Here is a 23,952-nt window from a genome sequence, read left to right as displayed (position 1 = left end):
GGAAACCCAAACCGCCGCTTCCTCCTGAAGGGGGTCAGAGGTCAGCTGCCCCGAAGCCGCTCCGGGGATCAAGAGTCTGAGGGGAAACGTGGACGTTTAACCCCGAAAACCTTCCCTTCACCCACAGCTGGTTTCCACTTGCGGTGGGTTTTTGCATTCAAAGGAGGACTTCAGTGATTTTTGGGTCTTGTTTTCTCGGTTCTGTCAGTGATTTACTTCAGTCATAACAACACGGCTCGAGTTTAATATGTGAGATCTGGGAACACTCAAACTGAATGTGAGGGAACAGAGTTCTGCTGTTGGTGTTTTCCTCACATGAACTCCGGACATCGTCGGGAGAAACGGGTCCAGAGTTGCTCTTTCTCACACGCAGCAGGAGCTTCTCCGTCAGCGCGTTTACATCAGTTCCCTAAGGGCGCACTCACACTGTCCTTCCGCACCGCGCCAAAACCGTTTTTTCATCTAAAGCCTAGTGCGTTTGACCAGTGTGAGTGCAACCGCTCCACGAATAACTGCGGTCAGCTTGCCGTCCACGGCCCGTTTGGGAGAGGTGGGCTTTAGTAAAGCGCATTTGCACGTGTACGAGTGCGAGTGTGAGCACGTGTACGAGCACGTGGCCTACGGCGGTTCTGAGGTCATTTCCTGTGCGCCTGTTGGGACGTAGAAAAAAGAAGGAGGGACCATGCGCGGACATTTCAAACAATGGCGGCGAAAGGTTCACGTTGGTGTGATGCGGAGGTGGAGTGTTTACTGCAGATTTGGTCGATGAAAAGATTCAAAAACAGTCGACAAGACGCACAAAAACTCCGAGGTCTACGGAAAGATCTGGAAACAAAGCCACGCATCGCCATGACGTCATCAATGCGTGTGACGTGTTACGGCGTGTGACGGCATTCTCCGAGGCCCAGGTAGTGTGAGTACAAACGGGCCTGGAGGGGGGGGACAAGGACCCTAAAGCACGGGGCACGGGACGGAGGCACAGTGGGAGGGCGCCCTCAAACGTTCTTCCCCCGGTTCAGGGAACAACGAAGACTGGAGATCTGATCTAAACACACAGACTAGAATGTTCTTTTGTCCTTAAACAGGTTTAACGATGCTGTGTAAACGGCCTGTTTAACATGGGGCTCAATGAGAAACTGCTCTGTTATGAAACCTGCCCCTAGTGGACACTCAGAGAACTGACGCTGACGGAGCTTCCTGATTGGATCAAACAGGAAGTCTCTCTCTGTGGGCGGGGCTTGGGTTCCATGCACATCAGTAACCCCAAAATGTTCTTCCCCCGGTTCAGGGAACAACCAGCGGACTGAAGTCCCCTGGTGTCCATGTGCGGGGGTTGAATGGTGAAATGAGGGAGTACCTCTTTCTCCGGTGTACACACACACACACACACACACACACACACACACACACACACACACACACACACACACACACACACACACACACACACACACACACACACACACACACACACACACACACACACACACACACACACACACACACACACACACACACACACACACACACACACACACACACACACACACACACACACACACACACACACACACAGGTACAGTAGGTGGAGCTGCACCAACATCCAGCTGCTCTGAACACGCCTTTATTTCCACTTTCACCTTTGTCACAATCACAAACGTGGGCAAAATGGCCGACTTTTGGACACAACCAGGACACAAACGCCTCTTCTTGCTAGTGACGCTGGTTGCCATGGTGAAGTCCTCCCTGGGTTTGTTGTTGTTGTTGGTTTCACCTTGTTTTGGGCGCCGTTGCTTCCTGGTTTCTTCTGTTTCCGGGTCTAAAGCCGCTGCAGTGGAGTGGGGAGGGGGGGTTCGAACCCACGGAGCATGTGCAGACCAGAAACTGGATGTTTCTTTTTTTGTTTGGAGCCAGAAGTGACCGTATTTGGAAAAGAGAGCGCCGCTGATAACCAAGAAAAGGAAGACGAGGGACACTTTCACTGATCCTCTGCTGAACTCATCTGCACGCACCGCAGCGACACAGAGGCTCCCTGAACATGTACGTCGGCCATAAATGGACCCCACGGTCTGTTTCACCGTGACAATACATCAAATAATCCATGGATTTTTTTGGTTGATCAACCATGAACAGAGAACGCCCGAAGAGAAGCTAACAGCCGAATGTGGCTAACAGTGGTTGGCTCTGGGCAGCACGGTGAAGGCATTCAAAGGTCTTTTTTAACCACTAATGCTGCTGAAAATAACAGCAAACCTCTGCAGCAGCATGAGAAGAGTCCCTAAACACACAACAAAGCGTCATCAGCGTAGTTAGTGAAGCCAGAGTTTATTAAAGAGTGTTTTAAAGACTTACCTACTGGCCCCTGTACCAGCTCCTCTCATAGTAAAGTCCATTCAAGCACATAAAGAAGTAAAACCACCACAAAAAGATGCAAAACCACCACAAAAAGATGCAAAACCACCACAAAAAGATACAAAACCACCACAAAAAGATGCAGAATGACCCCAAAAAGCCTCACACCCACCACTCTCTACGCCGATGATGCTTTGTTGTGTGTGTAGGGACTCTTCTCATGCTGCTGCAGAGGTTTGCTGTTATTTTCAGCAGCATTAGTGGTTAAAAAAGACGTTTTGGAGCTAACCAGTGTTAGCGACTGTTAGCATCTCTCCGAGCATACTCAAAGAAACCGTCTCCGCGGCTTATTTGATTTATATTCGTGCTGAAAATCAGCATCCATTTACGGCGGACTGGCGCTTTAAGTCACCAGCTAACGTCGGAGCATTGGCTTCATTTTCTCATTGACTTTTATGAAAACAAAGACCTGACTTTGGAGTCGGTGGCGTCGCCCCCTGCTGGACAGTAGAGAGAACGCCGCTTTAAGGCACTTTTGACTTTTCAGACCCTGAAGAAACCTAATGAAGAGGCGTTCAGGTGTGATCCAGACGTTTCATGGTGTTTTATTAAACCGAACGCTCTTTTCTGTGTCGATCCGATTTATAAAAGGCACCTCAGGTCTTTCTTCACCTTCACTTTTCATTTCCTGTCGTCCCGTGTTTCCATCGTCTCCACAGCTCCGTCTCCGTCTCCGTCTCCGTCTCCGTCTCAGTCCACCAGGGACTTAAGGTCGGGCAGCCCCTGCAGCTTCAGGTCCAGCAGCATCTGACCGTAAGCTTTACCCTGAGAACAGAAGAGGCAGAACGTGTGTGTTTCCCCCTTTATGTGTTAGGATTTACACATCGTGTGTGTGTGTGTGTGTGTGTGTGTGTGTGTCGGCACGTTGTGAGTGTGTGTGTGTCTCTTTGATGTGCTGTGGATTCCTGCGAGGCGGTAAAAAAGACTTTACAGCAGCGTCTGAACGATGGAGAGGAAGAGGAAGAGGAGGAAGACGATGTATATGTTGATGCGTTTGTGTGTTTTTTTAAAGAATAACTCAGTTTCCATAGCAACACGACGACGAGACGAGCTCATAATGATGCTGTCGCCCGAAGATGAAGAAGATTCAACTTCCCCCCAAACTCAGACGAGGACGTGATGAAAGGCTTCAGAAAGAGGAAGTGAAGAAAGAAGGGAAAGTCGGTGCTGCGTGTGTGTATGTGTGTGTGTGTGTGTGTGTGTGTGTGTGTGTGTGTGTGTGTGTGTGTGTGTTACCTGGGGGTCACTGCGTAGAGACGCCACCCCTCCCCCTCCCAGTGAACTCTGCAGGACGAAATTGAGGCCGTGGATCCCCGGCAGAGTGTATCTGTAAAACCACACACACACACACACACACACACACACACACACACACACACACACACACACACACACACACACACACACACACACACACACACACACACACACACACACACACACACACACACACACACACACACACACACACACACACACACACACACACACACACACACACACACACACACACACACATGTAACCACGGCAATGCAAACCTTCACACTTTTAAAAACACACACACTTACACACACCCAGAGGCCTGCCGGCACAGCCTGGCACCATGTGTTGAGGGTTAATTGCACAAGTTAATGTGTGTGTGTTTGATGTTTGAAAGTGTGTGTGTGTGTGTGTCTGTAAGCAGTTAAGTGTGCGTGTGTGTGTGTGTGTGTGTGTGCGCGTGTGTGTGCGTGTCTCCTGCAGCTTTAACGAGCAGTGGAGGTGCACTAATGAAGCGCCAGTCGCGGCGTTGAGGGGTTCCAGGGGTGTGAGGGGAGACGCAGGTCAGCGAGCTTTACGGCCTCCACCTCGGCGCGGCGCTAACCGCGAACAGGGCGCCGCTGCTGAGTCACCGCTAAGACACGTCCGCCGGCTCTACGCGCGTTCGACCGTTAAAGTCCTGAAGTCGGTGAACTAACCACAGACACATCTATGAAAAGCTTGCTAACATTAGCCACCATGAGCTAATGGTCCACCCATAGACATACGTCAACACGGCGGCCATCTTGCTCAGGGGTCTCCATTTTAACATGGAGGTCTATGGGGATTCATTTTAACATGGAGGTCTATGGGGATTCACTTTAACATGGAGGTCTATGGGGATTCACTTTAACATGGAGGTCTATGGGGATTCATTTTAACATGGAGGTCTATGGGGATTGGTTCAGTTTAACATGGAGGTCTATGGGGATTCACTTTAACATGGAGGTCTATGGGGATTCACTTTAACATGGAGGTCTATGGGGATTCACTTTAACATGGAGGTCTATGGGGATTCACTTTAACATGGAGGTCTATGGGGATTGGTTCATTTAACATGGAGGTCTATGGGGATTGGTTCATTTAACATGGAGGTCTATGGGGATTGGTTCACTTTAACATGGAGGTCTATGGGGATTGGTTCACTTTAACATGGAGGTCTATGGGGATTGGTTCACTTTAACATGGAGGTCTATGGGGATTGGTTCATTTTAACATGGAGGTCTATGGGGATTGACTCTTTAACATGGAGGTCTATGGGGATTCATTGTAACATGGAGGTCTATGGGGATTGACTCTTTAACATGGAGGTCTATGGGGATTGGTTCACTTTAACATGGAGGTCTATGGGGATTGGTTCATTTTAACATGGAGGTCTATGGGGATTGGTTCATTTTAACATGGAGGTCTATGGGGATTGGTTCATTTTAACATGGAGGTCTATGGGGATTGGTTCATTTAACATGGAGGTCTATGGGGATTGGTTCATTTAACATGGAGGTCTATGGGGATTGGTTCATTTAACATGGAGGTCTATGGGGATTCATTTTAACATGGAGGTCTATGGGGATTGGTTCATTCTAACATGGGGTAGAGTTTCAAGTGTATTTGCAACAGACAGAGATTGATTTACTGTCTTATTTTTCTTTCTTCAGTGTTTTTGAAAAGCTGAAAACACGCTGCATGTTTCCCGTTAAACATATTAAGACATAAATCAGCTGTAGTTGGCGTCCGAGACAGTTCTGGACACAACCCGTCGTAGATTCTGCTCCCAGGAGAGGATCTGCGATGTTGCAGAAAGCTTGTTTTTGTCTTTAGTTTGGGGACAAACTGAACTCTGGGCGTTTAAACTACAAACCTCTCTGTCCTCTCTCGTGTCTCTGCTGCTGTCAGCCCCGGTGGTTACCTCGGGGTGGGGGGGGCGACCATGTTTACGGTGTTGTGTCTTGGTTTGGGTGGAAGTCGTGTTGCTGGTTCCTCTCAGTCACTTGCGGTTTTCTTTCCTCTGAACCACGGCGACTTCAGCACTCTGTTAAATCTCTGTCAGCGTGGTATTTGTGGGCGCGGGAGACGGAGCCACTAACATGGTTAAGATGTTTTAAATGGGGTTTTCCTCCAGTCTCGCTGGTGGACACGATATAACAACCAGCTGTGGAACATTCAACAGCCCTGCCATGCATACAGACTTTGGGAACCATCATTCTCAATGTGGATCCATCTCTGGGTCTTTCAATACATTCTTTAACCCTTCAGCATGAATGCAGATGTGTCTTTAGGACGCTCCACCGGCTCCATAAAGATGATGTTCATTTAGGGCGCACTCCCACTGTGCCTCCGTACCGTGCCCCAGCACGTTCCACAGCTAAAGTCTGGTTCCTTTGACCAGTGTGAGTGCAACCGTACCACGTCTAGGAGCGGCACGCTTGCCGTCCACGGCCCGTTTGGGAGAGATGGGCTTTAGTAAAGCACGTTTGCACGTGTACGAGCACGAGCGTGCGCACGTGTACGAGCACGAGCGTGCGCACGTGTACGAGCACGAGGCCTGCGGCGGTTCTGAGGTCATTTCCTGTGCGCCTGTTGGGACGTAGAAAAAAGAAGGAGGGACCATGCGCGGACATTTCAAACAATGGCGGTGAAAGGTTCACGTTGGTGTGATGCGGAGGTGGAGTGTTTACTGCAGATTTGGTCGATGAAAAGATTCAAAAACAGTCGACAAGACGCACAAAAACTCCGAGGTCTACGGAAAGATCTGGAAACAAAGCCACGCATCGCCATGACGTCATCAATGCGTGTGACGTGTTACGGCGTGATGACGTATAGGCAGCAAGAAGCATTCTCCGAGGCCCAGGTAGTGTGAGTACAAACGGGCCTGGAGGGGGGGACAAGGACCCTAAAGCACGGGGCACGGGACGGACACACAGTGGGAGGGCACCCTTAGAGTCGAACAGACCACTTTCTGGCCTTGGGGCGCTTTAGGGCGGGGCTAAACGGCCGTTACCAGAGAACGCAACAGATAAACCGTCCCAGTTCATGTTCGATGTTTTGGTTTTGTTCTGATCCCGTGTCGTCGTGTCTCGATTGTACCCCGATATTCGCAAAAGTCTGGTTACGATCAAAGAGATATTTTACCCATTTAATGTTTTCCCAGACCTATGGTTACCATGGAGACCCGCTCGCAAAGACTAAACGCGGCGCTCCTCCTTTGCTCACCGTGTGACGGCGTCTGTCGTCCCCGGCTGGATGAGGTGGGAGAAGTATTCCTCCACCACAGAAGAAGTCAGGTGTTTCTTCAGGTAGGGGAAGAAGAGAGGGTGACGAGCGATCACTCCTGAAGAGGACACACACACACACACACACACACACACAATTAGCTTAGCATAGCTTAGCGTAGCTTAGCACTAAGTGACTGGACTTAGACTTTCCTCACCGATGTTGGCCGAGTCTCCTTTGTCTCCGCTCCGGGTGAACGCCAGCTCCTCCAGTCTGTAGCTGTGAGGTCCACTGGGCAGGCCTGGACACACACACACACACACACACACACACACACACACACACACACACACACACACATCATAATTGATTAAAAACATCATTAAAGTATTAAATCACAGCTACAGCTGGTTAAAGTTAAAACCACAGGAAGAAATATGAAAAGCAGCTGATCCGTCTTTTCTTCCTTCATTTGAATGTTTTTAATCGCTCCGTTTGTTTCGTTGTGATTGGAGAGCACTTCCTGTTTTCCGTGGGGAATGTGTGTGTGTGTGTGTGTGTGTGTGTGTGTGTGTGTGTGTGTGTGTGTGTGTGTGTGTGTGTGTGTGTGTGTGTGTGTGTGGGAGAGAGAGCGGGGCCTTGTGAATGCAGCGTTGGTGAAAGGATGAAGAGTGGCACATTTTGTTTTTCTCAGGAATGGGAGATGCCACACACACACACACACACACACACACACACACACACACACACACACACACACACACACACACACACACACACACACACACACACACACACACACACACACACACACACACACACACACACACACACACACCAGTAATCCCGGAGGTCTGACTGTTTCTTTTAACGAGTCTTTTATGTGTTTTGTTCAGTTTGACGTCAGTTGTGTTCAAGTGTTTGTGTGTTTGTAGGAAACGGGAGTTGTCTCCCCCTGCAGGTCGACGTCGGTCACTGCACCTCTCTGTGTTTTAATAACAACGTCGTGTCCGCGTGTTTCCTGACCCACAGAGACGAAGGTAAAGTAGAGCCGACCTCCAGATGTCACCGTCACGGGTCTCCTGGAACCTCCTCAGACTAAAGGAGACACGCGTGGAGCGCTCGTTTACCTGCGTCAGGCTCCTCCTCTGCTGAGGTGGGAGGGGCTTCCTGCTCAGGTGCGTGCGGCTCCGCCTCCGACAGAGACTCCACCAGCTCTCCCGCGACGTGGACGTCCACCTGCAGACGGGAGAGGAACGAGAACGAGACGTTTGACCCAAGTCACAGTTAAGTGAAGGTTGTTCACCCGCCGTGATGGACGCGAAAAGATTATTCAGGAAGTCGATGTAGAGACGTGACGATCGGAGCGAGGACCCAAATATGATCAAGCAACGCGGTACTTTCGTCTCTTGCGGTACTTTCGTTTCTTGCGGTACTTTTGTTTCTTGCGGTTCTTTCGTCTCTTGCGGTTCTTTCGTCTCTTGCGGTACTTGCGTCTCTTGCGGTACTTGCGTCTCTTGCGGTACTTTCGTCTCTTGCGGTACTTTTGTTTCTTGCGTTTCTTGCGGTACTTTCGTTACTTGCGGTACTTTCGTTTCTTGCGGTACTTGCGGTACTTTCGTTTCTTGCCGTACTCTCGTTACTTGCGGTACTTTCGTTTCTTGCGGTACTTTCGTTGCTTGCGGTACTTGCGGTACTTGCGTTTCTTGCGGTACTTTCGTCTCTTGCGGTACTTTCATTTTCCTACGGCACTTTTGTTTCTTGCGGTACTTTCGTTTCTTGCGGTACTTTCGTTTCTTGCAGTACTTTCGTCTCTTGCGGTACTTTCGTCTCTTGCGGTACTTTCGTCTCTTGCGGTACTTGCGGTACTTGCGTTTCTTACGGTACTTTCGTTTCTTGCGGTACTTTCTTCTCTTGCGGTACTTTAATTTCTTGCAGTTTGTGCGAATAAAGCGCGTCCATCACGTGCGGGCAGAACGCAGCTTTAGGATTTTAATGCAGAGCTCAAATCAAACTCACCTTCAGCTCAGATTTTGGGTGCAGGAAGAAAAAGGGCTTCAGGACCGGAGACCTTGAGAGGAAACGGACGTTACTCTGATCAGTGTTACGTTTAAATTCAGGGAACAAATGCATTTGTTTTCAACTCACACTCGGGGTCGTCCGCCCACGATGCCGGTCAGTCCGGGAGCTGCGAGCGCGGAGAAAAGACGTTTATTCTTTCTTTAAAAACACAAAAGACACAACAACAGTGCAGCTCCAGCAGGTGCAGCAGCTGCTCTCAGATCAGCTTCCTGGCCTATTTTCAGTTCTGCAGCGTGACTCAGGAGGCACGCAGAGTTCACAGTGTGTGTGTGTGGTGGATTTGAACTCGTCACCGTAAACATCCTTATCTGCAGCCTCCCTCTGCACTGCCAGTGTGTGTGTGGGTGTGTGAGAGTTATTAATACTTGAAGCAGTTGAAGGAGTGTGTGTGCACTCTTGCATTTTTTGAATTTTGAATCTTTCACCCCTAAAGCACGCGGGTTCACATGTTTTAAAACATGTTTTCGGACGCGTTCGCAGCCGTAACTCACACGACCGATGCATGTTTCTCATTTTCTTCTGCAACAAGGAGAAATATGCAAAAACACGCAGGTTCAACCGCATCCCTTTGGTGAATTATTGGTGATATTAATCATTATTAAGGCTAAAAAAACACCATTTATCATCCATAAATAAATGAGTTGTGAACTATTAAATCATCCCCGACTATTTTGATACGGATGAATCGTTTTGAGTCACTAAAAAAGTCGTTAAAAGAGAATTTTTCCTGTTTCTTTCCTCCTCTGTGACGGTGAACTGAACACCTGTGACGCACTGAACGCTGCCACCTGCTGGACTCCAGCGTGAGCGCAGACACCACGTCACTAAACACATCATCATTCATCTTCAGCCTCTTGTCCCTATCCTAGCTGACATCGGGCGTGAGGCGGGGTCCACCCTGGACAGGACGCCAGTCTATCACAGGACACATAGAGACGAACAGAGACAGACAACCATTCACACCTACGGGTGATTTAGAGTCATCAATGAACCCAACACCTGCACGTCTTTGGACTGTGGGAGGAAACCGGAGAACCCGGAGAAAACCCACGCAGACACAGGGACAACACGAAAACTCCACACAGAAGGGCCCCAGCCGGGATTCGAACCAGGAACCCTCTCGCTGTGAGGCGACAGTGCTAACCACTAAACTCTCACAAACCAAAATACGGCCAATGTTAAGTTTTAAAAAGGTGCAGATTTGAGTTGCTGAAATATCATCAACGGTCTTTTTCCTTCCCAGAAGAGAAAACACGTAGAGCGTGCGCAGAAACAGAAGTCTCAGACTGTTTCTCAACAGGCGCACAGGAAATGACCTCAGAACCGCCGTAGGCCTCGTGCTCGTACACGTGCGCACGCTCGTGCTCATACACGTGCAAACGTGCTTTACTAAAGCCCACCTCTCCCAAACGGGCCGTGGACGGCAAGCGTTCCGCTCCTAGACGTGGTACGGTTGCACTCACACTGGTCAAAGGAACCAGACTTTAGCCGTGACACGTGCTGGGGCACGGGACGGAGGCACAGTGGGAGTGCGACCTAAGCAACGCCTCAAATCCTGGTTTTAATATCGACGAGTCTGCACTTTAAAGTTCTTGTATTATGTTCTGTGGCCTTCATGTTCTGGATCATAATCATATATATATAGTTGTTAATGCACGGGTGTGGATGGCGTGGAGGGTGTGGACGGTGTGGACGTGTGGACGGTGTGGACGGTGTGGACGTGTGGACGGTGTGGACGGTGTGGACGGTGTGGACGGTGTGGATGGTGTGGATGGTGTGGATGGTGTGGACGGTGTGGATGGTGTTGTTGGTGTGGAGGGTGTGGACGGTGTGGACGGTGTGGATGGTGTGGATGGTGTGGACGGTGTGGATGGTGTGGATGGTGTGGATGGTGTGGACGGTGTGGATGGTGTGGACGGCGTGGATGGTGTGGATGGTGTGGATGGTGTTGTTGGTGTTGTTGGTGTGGATGGATGGTGTGGATGGATGGTGTGGATGGATGGTGTGGACGGTGTGGATGGTGTGGATGGTGTGGATGGTGTGGACGGTGTGGATGGTGTGGACGGTGTGGATGGTGTGGATGGTGTGGATGGTGTGGATGGTGTGGATGGTGTGGAGGGTGTGGATGGTTGTGGATGGTGTGGATAGTGTGGATGATGTGGATGGTGTGGACGGTGTGGACGGTGTGGATGGTGTGGACGGTGTGGATGGTGTGGATGGTGTGGACGGTGTGGATGGTGTTGTTGGTGTGGACGGTGTGGATGGTGTTGTTGGTGTGGACGGTGTGGACGGTGTGGATGGTGTGTATGGCGTGGATGGTGTGGATGGTGTGGATGGTGTGGATGGTGTGGACGGTGTGGATGGTGTGGATGGTGTGGATGGTGTGGATGGTGTGGACGGTGTGGACGGTGTGGACGGTGTGGACGGTGTGGATGGTGTGGACGGTGTGGACGGTGTGGATGGTGTGTATGGCGTGGATGGTGTGGATGGTGTGGATGGTGTGGATGGTGTGGACGGTGTGGACGGTGTGGATGGTGTGTATGGCGTGGATGGTGTGGATGGTGTGGATGGTGTGGATGGTGTGGACGGTGTGGATGATGTGGATGGTGTGGACGGTGTGGACGGTGTGGATGGTGTGGACGGTGTGGATGGTGTGGATGGTGTGGACGGTGTGGATGGTGTTGTTGGTGTGGACGGTGTGGATGGTGTTGTTGGTGTGGATGGTGTGGACGGTGTGGATGGTGTGGATGGTGTGGATGGTGTGGATGGTGTGGATGGTGTGGACGGTGTGGATGGTGTTGTTGGTGTGGACGGTGTGGACGGTGTGGATGGTGTGTATGGCGTGGATGGTGTGGATGGTGTGGATGGTGTGGATGGTGTGGACGGTGTGGATGGTGTGGATGGTGTGTATGGTGTGGATGGTGTGGATGGTGTGGACGGTGTGGAAGGTGTGGACGGTGTGGACGGTGTGGACGGTGTGGATGGTGTGGACGGTGTGGACGGTGTGGATGGTGTGGATGGTGTGGACGGTGTGGACGGTGTGGACGGCGTGGAGGGTGTGGATGGTTGTGGATGGTGTGGATGGTGTGGACGGTGTGGATGGTGTGGACGGTGTGGACGGCGTGGATGGTGTGGATGGCGGGGACGGTGTGGACGGTGTGGACGGTGTGGACGGTGTGGACGGTGTGGATGGTGTGGACGGTGTGGACGGTGTGGATGGTGTGGATGGTGTGTACGGTGCGTACGGTGCGGATGGTGTGGATGGTGTGGATGGTGTGGATGGTGTGGATGGTGTGTACGGTGCGTATGGTGTGGATGGTGTGGATGGTGTGGATGGTGTGTACGGTGCGTACGGTGTGGATGGTGTGGATGGTGTGGATGGTGTGGATGGTGTGGATGGTGTGTACGGTGCGTACGGTGTGGATGGTGTGGATGGTGTGGATGGTGTGGATGGTGTGGATGGTGTGGATGGTGTGTACGGTGCGGATGGTGTGGATGGTGTGGATGGTGTGGATGGTGTGGATGGTGTGTACGGTGCGTATGGTGTGGATGGTGTGTACGGTGCGTATGGTGTGGACGGTGTGGATGGTGTGGATGGTGTGGATGGTGTGGATGATGTGTACGGTGCGTATGGTGTGGATGGTGTGGATGGTGTGGATGGTGTGTACGGTGCGTACGGTGTGGATGGTGTGGATGGTGTGGATGGTGTGGATGGTGTGGATGGTGTGGATGGTGTGGATGGTGTGGATGGTGTGTACGGTGCGTATGGTGTGGATGGTGTGGATGGTGTGGATGGTGTGGATGGTGTGTACGGTGCGTATGGTGTGGATGGTGTGTACGGTGCGTATGGTGTGGATGGTGTGGATGGTGTGGATGGTGTGGATGATGTGTACGGTGCGTATGGTGTGTATGGTGTGGATGGTGTGGATGGTGTGGACGGTGTGGAAGGTGTGGACGGTGTGGACGGTGTGGACGGTGTGGATGGTGTGGACGGTGTGGACGGTGTGGATGGTGTGGATGGTGTGGACGGTGTGGACGGCGTGGAGGGTGTGGATGGTTGTGGATGGTGTGGATGGTGTGGACGGTGTGGATGGTGTGGACGGTGTGGACGGCGTGGATGGTGTGGATGGCGGGGACGGTGTGGACGGTGTGGACGGTGTGGATGGTGTGGACGGTGTGGACGGTGTGGATGGTGTGTACGGTGCGTACGGTGCGGATGGTGTGGATGGTGTGGATGGTGTGGATGGTGTGGATGGTGTGGATGGTGTGGATGGTGTGGATGGTGTGTACGGTGCGGATGGTGTGGATGGTGTGGATGGTGTGGATGGTGTGGATGGTGTGGATGGTGTGTACGGTGCGTATGGTGTGGATGGTGTGTACGGTGCGTATGGTGTGGACGGTGTGGATGGTGTGGATGGTGTGGATGGTGTGGATGATGTGTACGGTGCGTATGGTGTGGATGGTGTGGATGGTGTGGATGGTGTGTACGGTGCGTACGGTGTGGATGGTGTGGATGGTGTGGATGGCGTGGATGGTGTGGATGGTGTGGATGGCGTGGATGGTGTGGACGGTGTGGAGGGTGTGGATGGTGTGGATGGTGTGGATGGATGGCGTGAATGGTGTTGTTGGTGTGGATGGCGTGGACGGTGTGGACGGTGTGGACGGTGTGTATGGTGTGGATGGTGTGGACGGTGTGGATGGTGTGGATGGCGTGGACGGTGTGGACGGTGTGGACGGTGTGGATGGTGTGGATGGTGTGGACGGTGTGGACGGTGTGGACGGTGTGGACGGTGTGGATGGTGTGGACGGTGTGGATGGTGTGGACGGTGTGGACGGTGTGGACTTGTGCACAGTGTGTCGTACCCATGCCCGTCCCTGCAGGAGCGATTTCTCTGGAGAACACTTCCAGAGCTTTCTTCTGTCTGTGGTGGGTGGACATCCAGAGCACGGCCTCCCTGGAGCCCTGAGCACACAGAGGGACGGGGAACAGGGGCCCAACGTCACGCTAATGACACAGAGCAACAACACACAAGACCAGGAGGAGGAAGTGGAGAGAGGGGGAGCAGGGGGAGTGTGACACAGGCTTAACTCCGACCCTGACCCGCTTCTGCTGGCAGAGAGGTTTTTGGCAAACGGAGGGATGGAGGGACGGAGGGATGGAGGGATGGAGGGATGAGGAGAGTCTGTGTTACACCGACATTTAAAGAAGCAGAGTTCAGAGGCGTGAAAAGGCCCCGACCTGCTTCTGACGGAGACACGGACGCGTGAGGAGAAGACACGTTCTGTTCAGTGTTCAAAGACGTTTGAATGATGTCGTTTAAAGTGTCTGACGGACGTTTTCCTCCACTTTCACACTCGTGTCGTACTTTCAGTTCACTGGATTCTTTCTTTCACCTGCAGCTGCTTCTGCTGTCGGTGCAAACACGCTATTGTTTGGATTTGTTTGTGAGATGTTCGCATCAAAAATACGATTTTTTTATTTAAAAAACACACAAAACTTTGCTAATTTAAAATCTCAGAAATCTGCAACTTTTTTCTCGTAAATCTGCGACTTTTTTCTTGTACATTTGCGACTTTTAATCTCATTAATCTACGACTTCTGTCCGGTTCAGACCGCTGAACGGTTCTTTGAGTTAAAGGTGACCGTGATGTTGTGTGTCGGTTTGAAAACGTCGTAACGAGTCGGTCAGACGGAGACGGATGATGGTGGAGGAAATGTCGCTGGTCTGAGAACACGACTAAAACTAAAGAAGAAGAAGAAGAAGAAGAAGAAGAGCGTCACCGTGCTGCGAGCGTTGGGGCCGTACGTGTCCTCCGCTCCGAGGACCTGGATGTTGACGGAGCTGAAATCCTCGAGCTTCAACTGCTGAAGCATCCTCCTCGTCCTACACACACACACACACACACACACACACACACACACACACACACACACACGCACACACGCACACACACACACGCACCAACAGAAACACACACACACGCACACACACACACACACACACACACACGCACCAACAGAAACACACACACACACACACACACACATGCACACACAGACACACACACACGCACACACGCACACACACACACACACGCACCAACAGAAACACACACACACACACACACACACACACATGCACACACAGACACACACACACACACACACACAAGTTACTCTGAGGAACATAGATTAAGTTCAGAGCATCATGTTCTTCTCCCTTACATACGCACGCACGCACGTACACACACACACACACACACACACACACACACCTCTTGATGATGCTGTCTGCCGTCCTTCGGGCCTTCTCTGCCGCTCTGGGACCTGAGACGGGACAAACCGCCGTGGCCCTGAACCCGTCCATGTAGGTGGCGCACACCTGCAGAGGGAGTTCGTATCACTCTGTAATTTAGTTTAAACCTTTTAAAGACAAACGTAATAAAGTAAACTCAGTTCTGCACAGGAACAGGAAGTGGAACAGGAACAGGAACAGTAACATTATAAACAGTAACAGGAGTTTTTACCTTGTAGTCTGCAGACGGAGCGACGCCTCTGGCTCCGGTGACTCGGACGGCGCCGCCGTCGACTCCTGAAACGTTTAAAGACAAACTTCATTTTCTCTGGTTTCTGATTCTGAACGACGCGAACGAGTTTCTGCGTCTTTATAAACTTAACATCAAATACTTTGACACATTTATTTAAATAAAGTCCTTTTTTAGGGATTTATTTATATCATTAATGGATTAATTCATTTATTAATAGATTTATTTGTCACATTATTGATGGTATTTGTCGTCCTAACAGAGTTTGTGTGTTTATGATTTGTTAAAAGTTTGTTTCTGTAAATAAAAAATAGACCATAAATATAAATATTCATATATAATATAAATAAAAGATAAAGTCTGAACCCCTCACACGTCGTTTTATTCCACTTTATTCCCATAAACTCCTGAAAGTGGGACGTTCTGGCGCCGCTGCGTGACCCCGTGGTCTTAAACACACACCAGCGAGCGTCCGTGTGCTGAGACCACCCCGCAGCCCTCTGTGTGACCCGGTCTGCAGACGCAGCCCCGGGTCGAGTCCAGTTCACGTTCCCTCCGTCCTCTTATGAAATGAACGGCTCCTGAGAGCGCGGGGGGGTCGGGGGGGGGGGGGGGGCGGTGTGGGGCGGGGGGTTGAAGTGGCCAAACGGGGCCGTGGAGTTCAGCGGGACGGAAATATTTACACGTTTGGCAACAACACGGAGAAAAGTTCAAATCCCTGTTTGATCCAGAACATCCCGGCCCCGACATCACTTCCTGTTACACTGAATCTTTACAAAGATGACTGAAAATATGCTGATTATTATTATTTATTATTATCTATTTTTGTTCTTACAGACAGGATTCGCCACCGTGTGAGAGTCGAAGCCGCAGTTACTTAAAAGAATACGTTCATTTTAATGTATTTATTATTATTATTATTGTTATTCATCTTCTTTGCTTCTATTTTGGGGAAAATTAGACTCTGAGTTTGGGAACTACATTTCCCATGATGCACTGGGGCACGTAAGTAGGAAGTAATAATAATCATAATAATAATAATAATAGTGAGTTGAGTGGAGAGGTCTTGAAAAGGTCTGGACAGGTTTGACAAAGTCTGAAAAGGTCTGGAAAGGTCTTGAAGGGTCTGGAAAGTCTTGGAAAGGTCTGAAAGGGTGAAAAGGTTCTTGAAAAGGTCAAGAAAGGTCTGAAAGCGTCTGGAAAGGTCTTGAAGGGGTCTTGAAGGGTCTGAAAAGGTCAGGAAAGGTCCTAAAAGGTCTGAAAAGGTCTTGAAAGTGAGAAAAGGTCTTGGAATGTTCTGAATGGTTCTGGGAAAGGTCTGAACAGGTCTTGAAAGGTCTTGGAAAGGTCCTAAAAGGTCTGAACAGGTCTTGAAAGGTCTTGGAAAGGTCCTAAAAGGTCTTGAAAGTACTGAAAAGTCTGTGAAAGGTCTGGAAAGGTCTGAAAAGGTCTTGGAAAAGTCTGGAACGTTCAGAAAAGGTCTTAAAAGAGCTTAAAATGCATTGGAAAGTCTGGACAGGTCTTGAATGGATCTTGAAGAGGTCTGGAAAGGTTTGGACAGGTCTGACAGTCTGAACAGGTCTTGAAAGTACTGAAAAGTCTTGGAAAGGGTCTTGAAAAGGTCCAGAAAGGTCTGAAAGGGTCTTGGAAAGTCTTGGAAAGGTCTTGGAAGGTCTGGAAAGGTCTTGGAAGGTCTGGAAAGGTCTAAAAGGTCTTGGAAGGTCTGGAAAGGTCTGGAAAGGTCTGGAAAGGGTCCCTTAGGGTCTTGAAAAGGTCCGGAAAGGTCTGAAAGGGTCTGGAAAGGTCTTGGAAGGTCTGGAAAGTTCTTGAAAAGGTCTTAAAAGTGTGAAAGGGTCTTGGAATGTTCTAAATGGTTCTGGGAAAGGTCTGAAAGGGATCTGACAGAGTTATGAGTCGGAGAAGAAGCGCGTTAGACGGAAAAGAGAAGTGAAGTTTAAACTCCTGCAGATTCGGCTGCAGCGTGAATTCAGTGTCGACACCGACCGAGGAACCCGTCAAATTAAGAGTCTTTGGTTCCTTATCGCTGAGGAGGAGTTCATGTTAGGGGCAGAGCCTCCAGACGGGGTGATGGATCCATGTTTAGTTTCCAAAAAAGGGAAATCAGCGGCTCGCAGCTGATAAGGAGTTTATTGGAGGTTCAGAGGAGGGTGAGGGTTCAGTCGGGGGTCGAACCGGAACGCTCCAGACGTGTTTGTTTAAGGTTTCCACATCAATGTTTGGAGCTTATGAAAACAGAGCGCAGTTCAGGCTGTGGTCGTGTCCTCAGCGCTGACTCTGTGTGTGTGTGTGTGTGTGTGTGTGTGTGTGTGTGTGTGTGTGTGTGTGTGTGTGTGTGTGTGTACCTGCCACCTCCTCGATCACCACCCGGCTGAAGTCGCAGATGACGTCCGGCAGCAGGTATCTCCGCGGGTCGCCGATCTCGTACACCAGCTGCTCGGCCACCGTGCCGAAGGAGACGAGGCCGCCGGTTTGGGGCGGTTTGGAGAGGACGAAGGCGCCGTCTCCGGAACACTCCACCACCGGGAAACCCATGTTGTCCCTGAGACGCAAACACACGCAAACACACGGACGCCAGCCGCCGCATTAAACCGACCCGGACACAGAAACTGCACCGTTTGAGCTTTTAATTTGAAAATCTTGTGATTCCTTCGGAGTCTGTGTTCGAAACTGTCTTTCAAGACCTTTTCAAGACCCTTTCAGACCTTTCCAAGACCTTTTCAAGACCTTTCCAGACCCTTTCAGACCTTTCAAGACCTTTCCAGACTTTCCAAGACCCTTTCAGACCTTTCCAGACCTTTTAATGACACTTTTAGACCTTTCCGGACCCTACCAGACCCTTTCAGACCCCTTCAGACCTTTCCAAGACCCTTTCATACTTTCCAGACCTTTCAAGACCTCTTCAAGACCTTTTCAGACATTTCCAAGACTTTTCAGTACTTTCAAGACCTTTTAGGACCTTTCCAAGACCCTTTCATACTTTCCAGACCTCTCCAAGACTTTTCAAGACCTTTCCAGACCTTCCAAGACCTTTTCAAGACCTTTCCAGACCTTCCAAGACCTTTCCAGACCTTTCAAGACCTTTCAAGACCTTTTCAGACATTTCCAAGACTTTTCAGTACTTTCAAGACCTGTTAGGACCTTTCAAGACCCTTTCATACTTTCCAGACCTCTCCAAGACTTTTCAAGATCTCTTCCAGACCTTTTCACACTTTCGAAGACCTTTTCAGACTTTTCAAGACCCTTTAGGACCTTTCCAGACCTTCCAAGACCTTTTCAAGACCTTTCCAGACCTTTCAAGACCTTTCCAGACCTTTCAAGACCTTTCTAGACCTTTCCAGACCTGCCGTGTGTAAAAGAGGATTTAATGGTCGGTCTCTCACCAGTCAGGAACTTTGTGCCAGTCGGTGAAGACTCCACCTGTGCTCTGAGCGCCACACTCGATCAGGTGACCTGCAAGACTGACACACACACACACACACACACACACACACACACACACACACACACACACACACACACACACACACACACACACACACACACACACACACACACACACACACACACACACACACACACACACACACACACACACACACACACACACACACAGTATTATTTATACGTTTTGAATAAAAAGCTATTGTGTGGCAGTGACGCTGAGGATTGTGGGTAGTGAAGTTCTTCTCTGTTAGCTTGGTTAGCTTCGTTAGCTCGTGTGTACCTGCCAGCAGCCAGCAGGTCGTAGTCCGTGCTCTTCCATCCAAACTGTAACGGATAAAAACGTGCGTTACTTTCCTGAACCGTGTCTCCACACGGACACTGACGTAAAGACAAGCAGACGTACGGCGTGCATGAGAGGCCCCAGAGCCACGGCGCTGTCCACGCAGCGGCCCGTGACCACGATGTCCGCCCCGAGGTCCAGACAGCGCCGGATAGGAAGAGCCCTGGAGAGAGGGAGAGACAGAGAGAGAGAGAGAGAGAGAGGGAGAGAGAGAGTGGGGGGGAGAGAGAGAGAGAGAGAGAGAGAGAGACAGAGAGAGAGAGAGGGAGAGAGAGAGTGGGGGGGGAGAGAGAGAGAGAGAGAGAGAGACAGAGAGAGAGAGAGAGAGGGAGAGAGAGAGTGGGGGGGGGAGAGAGAGAGAGAGAGAGAGAGAGAGAGACAGAGAGAGAGAGAGAGAGAGAGAGGGAGAGAGAGAGTGGGGGGGGAGAGAGAGACAGAGACAGAGAGAGAGAGAGAGAGAGAGAGAGAGAGAGAGAGAGAGAGAGAGAGAGAGAGAGAGAGAGTTTGTTTACGCCGCACAAACACGGAGAGTAAAGATGGCGTCGGCGTGTTCGTACCCGAGGTACGCGTTCATGCTGTGGAGAGTTTTAGGTAACTGCTGTCTGCTGACGCCGTCCGCCATCTTTACTTCTGTCAGGCTGCTTCTCTGAGGAGAGAGGAGACAAGGAGACAAGGAGAGGAGAGAAGGAGACAAGGAGACAAGGAGAGGAGAGAGGAGAGAGGAGAGAGGAGAGGAGACAAGGAGAGGAAACAAGAGAGGAGAGGAAACAAGGAGAGGAGAGGAAACAAGAGAGGAGAGAGGAGACAAGGAGAGGAGAGGAGACAAGAGAGGAGAGGAGACAAGGAGACAAGAGAGGAGAGGAAACAAGGAGAAGAGAGAGGAGACAAGGACACAAGAGAGGAGAGGAAACAAGGAGAAGAGAGAGGAGACAAGGAGAGGAGACAAGAGAGGAGAGGAGACAAGGAGACAAGGAGAGGAGAGGAAACAAGAGAGGAAACAAGGAGAGGAAACAAGAGAGGAGAGGAAACAAGGAGACAAGGAGAGGAGACAAGGAGAGGAGACAAGGAGAGGAGACAAGGAGAGGAGACAAGGAGAGGAGACAAGGAGAGGAGACAAGGAGAGGAGACAAGGAGACAAGGAGAGGAGACAAGGAGAAAAGGAGAAGAGACAAGGAGACAAGAGAGGAGAGGAGGAAAGGACCATGTTTACTAAAAGATGATAACGGTTGTTGTGGTGACGATGACAGTGATGGTGTTGCCGTAGCGACCTTACATGAGGCATGAGGTCGTCGCCGGTCACCACAGCGACCTTGAGGTCCAGGCCGGCCTTCTTCACGACCTCCTGGATGGCGGCGGCACACGCCAGCGGGTTCACGCCTCCTGCGTTACTGACCACACGGATACCTGTGACATCACAGCCGTTACCATGGAGACAGGACAAACAGCAGCAGAGCGGTCCAAAACAAACACGGTATAATAATATTAAATAATAATAATAATAATAATATTAATAACAAGCGTCGTGACCTTTCCTGTGGATGTCGTTGATGAACGGAGCGAGGGCGATCTGGACGAAGTCCGGCGTGTAACCGAGCGTCTGCAGGAGCAAACAAACGTAAACAAACACATTTATAATGTTTACACAATAAACAATAAAACAATAAAACTTCATTTATATTTAGTTTCAGCCCCCAGAGCCTGCAGCAGGAAACAAAATGGCCGCCATGAGAAGCGTAACTTCCTGTGGAAAGTTAAATAAATGGTTAAAGAACTAAAAATAAATATAATAATAATAAATATATATATATAATAATATATATAATAACTCACGGGCGTCTTGGTCCTGGCGGCGGTCAGCAGGGACATGGTGATCTCACTCAGGTAGTCAAACACCAGGAAGTCCAGTTTCCCGCTGAAGATCAACTGAGGCACTGAACACAGTTATTTAGATATTTAAAGCTACATTATTGATTATTGATCAACAATAAATCAACGTAATCAATCAAATGTTGTGGATTTTTGAAACAAGTCACAAAAATCAGCAACTGAAACTTAAAGTGAAGAAAATGAGGTGAAAAGAAACAGAGAAAAATAATTTCACTGAAAAAACAAAATAATTATGAAGCATTTATTTGTTTATTTATTTCTGTAAATATTATTCAGATGTTTTTAAATACATATTTATTTAATTTTAGCATATAAAACATATAAACGTCTCTGTTTTTAGGGTTAGTGAAAAGCAAAAGGGAGGAGAGGAAAACCAATAAATAAAGGAAAAATAGAAAAAATGTGTATTTTTTATAAATATACAAATATCTTAATATTTCCACATTTATCTTGTATTTATTTCTTTACATATACATTTAATTTATACTTTTTATTTCTCTATTTACACATTTATCTATAATATTATTTATTTATACTCTTATATTAACACGTTTATTTACAATTGTATTTAATTATAATTGTACTTATTTATAATTTTATATTTCCACATGAATTCAATTTTTTATTTATTTATACTTTTAAATTTCTACATTTTATTTATTTATAATTTTTATATTTATACATTTATTTAAGTCTCTTTCCATTTCCATTCACAAATTCACTCATTTATTATTATTATTCTCGTTATTTTCTCGATATTTCACATTAATTTCTTCTTTCTTTCTTTATTTCACAGATTTATTATTAATATTATTTTTTATTACTTTTATATTTTTACTCCTTTGACCTGAAAACTGTGAAAACTGGATCCACCACCGGAAATACAAATAAATAAACAACAAAAGTTTGTTTGTTTGTTTGTTTGTTTGTTTGTTTGTTTGTACCTGAGGCGGCGGTGTCTCCCCAGAACCCGGAGGCGCAGCCGATCCGGACCGGCCTGGTCCCTGCAGAGCTCGAGTAGCACCTGGACCCGGTCCTGGACCCGGTCCTGGACCTGGTCCCGGTCTCGGTCCTGGTCCCGGTCCTGTTTGAATCTTCATGTTTCCCTGCAGAGCTCGAGTAGCACCTGGACCCGGTCCTGGACCCGGTCCTGGACCTGGTCCCGGTCTCGGTCCTGGTCCCGGTCCTGTTTGAATCTTCATGTTTCCCTGCAGAGCTCGAGTAGCACCTGGACCCGGTCCTAGACACGTTCCTGGACCCGGTCCCGGTCCCGGTCCTGTTTGAATCCTCATGCTTTAAAAAACTGCTGCTTCTGGCGCGTGACAGCTGCCCGAGGCCCGGGGGCGCGTGACGCAGCAAATGTGTTAAATTCGACATAATTAATAAATGTTTTTATTTATTATTATTTATTTATTTAAATCATGTAAAAGAAAAGAAAAGAGCGAGTTCTAACGCGACGGGTTCAAGGTGCACTCGTCCGTCCATAAAAACACTCCGACCGGAAACACGTCAGGGAACCCTCCCGTCCTTCCGGGGTTTTACTTCCTGCTTCCTTTCGGGTGAAATGAACCGTTGCCATAACAACCAAAGATATTCATAAAATGACGTGATTCACACCGAAAACACTTTCTGGGACGTTCGCAATTCACTTTTTTACGCTTTTTTAAGTTTATTTAATGAAATTTTATTAATTTAATGTGTTATTATTTATGTAGTGAAGCCAAGACCCACAGTGGACAATAAAGGAATTATTATTATTATTATTATTATCATTATTATTATTGTTGTTGTTGTTGTTGTAGTTGTTGTTGTTGTTGTTAATATTATTATTTTTGCTGTTGTTGTTATTAATATCATTATTATTATTATTAGTAGTAGTAGTAGTAGAATCATCATTACTATTATTATTATTATTATTATTATTATTATTTAAATAAGTGTAGAAATGTAATTCTGTATTCTGAACATGAGACATATAAAACTGAATTTATTATTAATTATTTACTTGTTGATTTTATGCCATATTTTATTTGCACAGATGGAAACAAAAACGTAATAATAATAAAACTTAAACCAGAATGAACTAAAATCTCTCAAATTTGTGGAAAAAAAGTATAAAAACTCTTGAAGTTCTTAATTTTTTCATGGAAAAATAATTATTTAATTACTTATTTTATCAAAAAAATTATATACGACATAATTTTCTCTATTTGATAGTTGTAAAATATTTAATTAGTTTTATTTTGTAATCTATTTAATTTACTTTTATTAATTTTCCTATATATTATTTTATTCAATATTATTTTCTCTACATGATAGCTTCCTCTTGTTGTAAAATATTTAAATTGTTTTATTTTGTAATCTATTTAATTTACTTTTACTAATTTCATTTCATAAATATTTTATAATTTATGTTTACATTTTTCTATTATTTTTATTCTCTCTATTTCATTTTTCTCGTTCAAAAATATTTTAATTACTTTTATTTTGTAATATGTTTATTTTATTTTCTGAATATTATTTTATATTATTTATTTTCATATTTTTTATATATATTTAAATGTATTATGCTCTCTCTCTGATGGCTGTTTGGATCGTGTTCTGTTCATGATACGAATAAAAAACGATTTGATTTAAAAGCTTCTTATTTTTGCATTAATGACCCAAAACTCATTTGAACGAATCATTAATTGTGTGTGTGACGCAGCTC

At 48.0% G+C, this 23,952-nt stretch overlaps 1 protein-coding gene across 1 annotated transcript; it reads right to left on the bottom strand.

The window, feature by feature from the left end:
* Positions 1-1,591: 1,591 nt before the first annotated feature.
* LOC310964411 (uncharacterized protein) lies at positions 1,592-22,729 on the bottom strand. Its single transcript, XM_083937531.1, has 20 exons — positions 22,187-22,729; positions 21,186-21,286; positions 20,883-20,952; positions 20,629-20,759; positions 19,913-20,001; positions 19,419-19,518; positions 19,296-19,339; positions 18,952-19,029; positions 17,914-18,110; positions 15,533-15,597; positions 15,281-15,387; positions 14,787-14,889; positions 13,868-13,967; positions 9,071-9,110; positions 8,942-8,993; positions 8,053-8,161; positions 7,140-7,223; positions 6,923-7,040; positions 3,649-3,739; positions 1,592-3,177 (listed from the first exon to the last, which is right to left on the bottom strand). Exons 1-20 carry the CDS (start codon positions 22,617-22,619, stop codon positions 3,103-3,105), a joined length of 2,187 nt encoding a protein of 728 aa, XP_083793657.1. The 5' UTR covers positions 22,620-22,729; the 3' UTR covers positions 1,592-3,102.
* Positions 22,730-23,952: the final 1,223 nt, after the last annotated feature.

The sequence above is a fragment of the Echiichthys vipera genome (assembly GCF_963691815.1).
Source record: "Echiichthys vipera genome assembly, chromosome: 22".
In the NCBI taxonomy this organism is placed as follows: Eukaryota; Metazoa; Chordata; class Actinopteri; order Perciformes; family Trachinidae; genus Echiichthys; species Echiichthys vipera.
This window is presented reverse-complemented; position numbering and strand designations above follow the sequence as displayed.

What these genes read in the sequence shown, in the direction of transcription:
- LOC310964411 (XM_083937531.1), bottom strand. Translation starts at nt 22,619, where the DNA reads ATGTCGAATTTAACACATTTGCTGCGTCACGCGCCCCCGGGCCTCGGG. An exon ending in TGGGGCCTCTCATGCACGCC is followed by an intron (nt 19,340 to 19,418) that starts GTACGTCTGCTT and finishes TATCCGTTACAG; the next exon opens with TTTGGATGGAAGAGCACGGA. An exon ending in GACCTGCTGGCTGCTGGCAG is followed by an intron (nt 19,030 to 19,295) that starts GTACACACGAGC and finishes TGTGTGTGTCAG; the next exon opens with TCTTGCAGGTCACCTGATCG.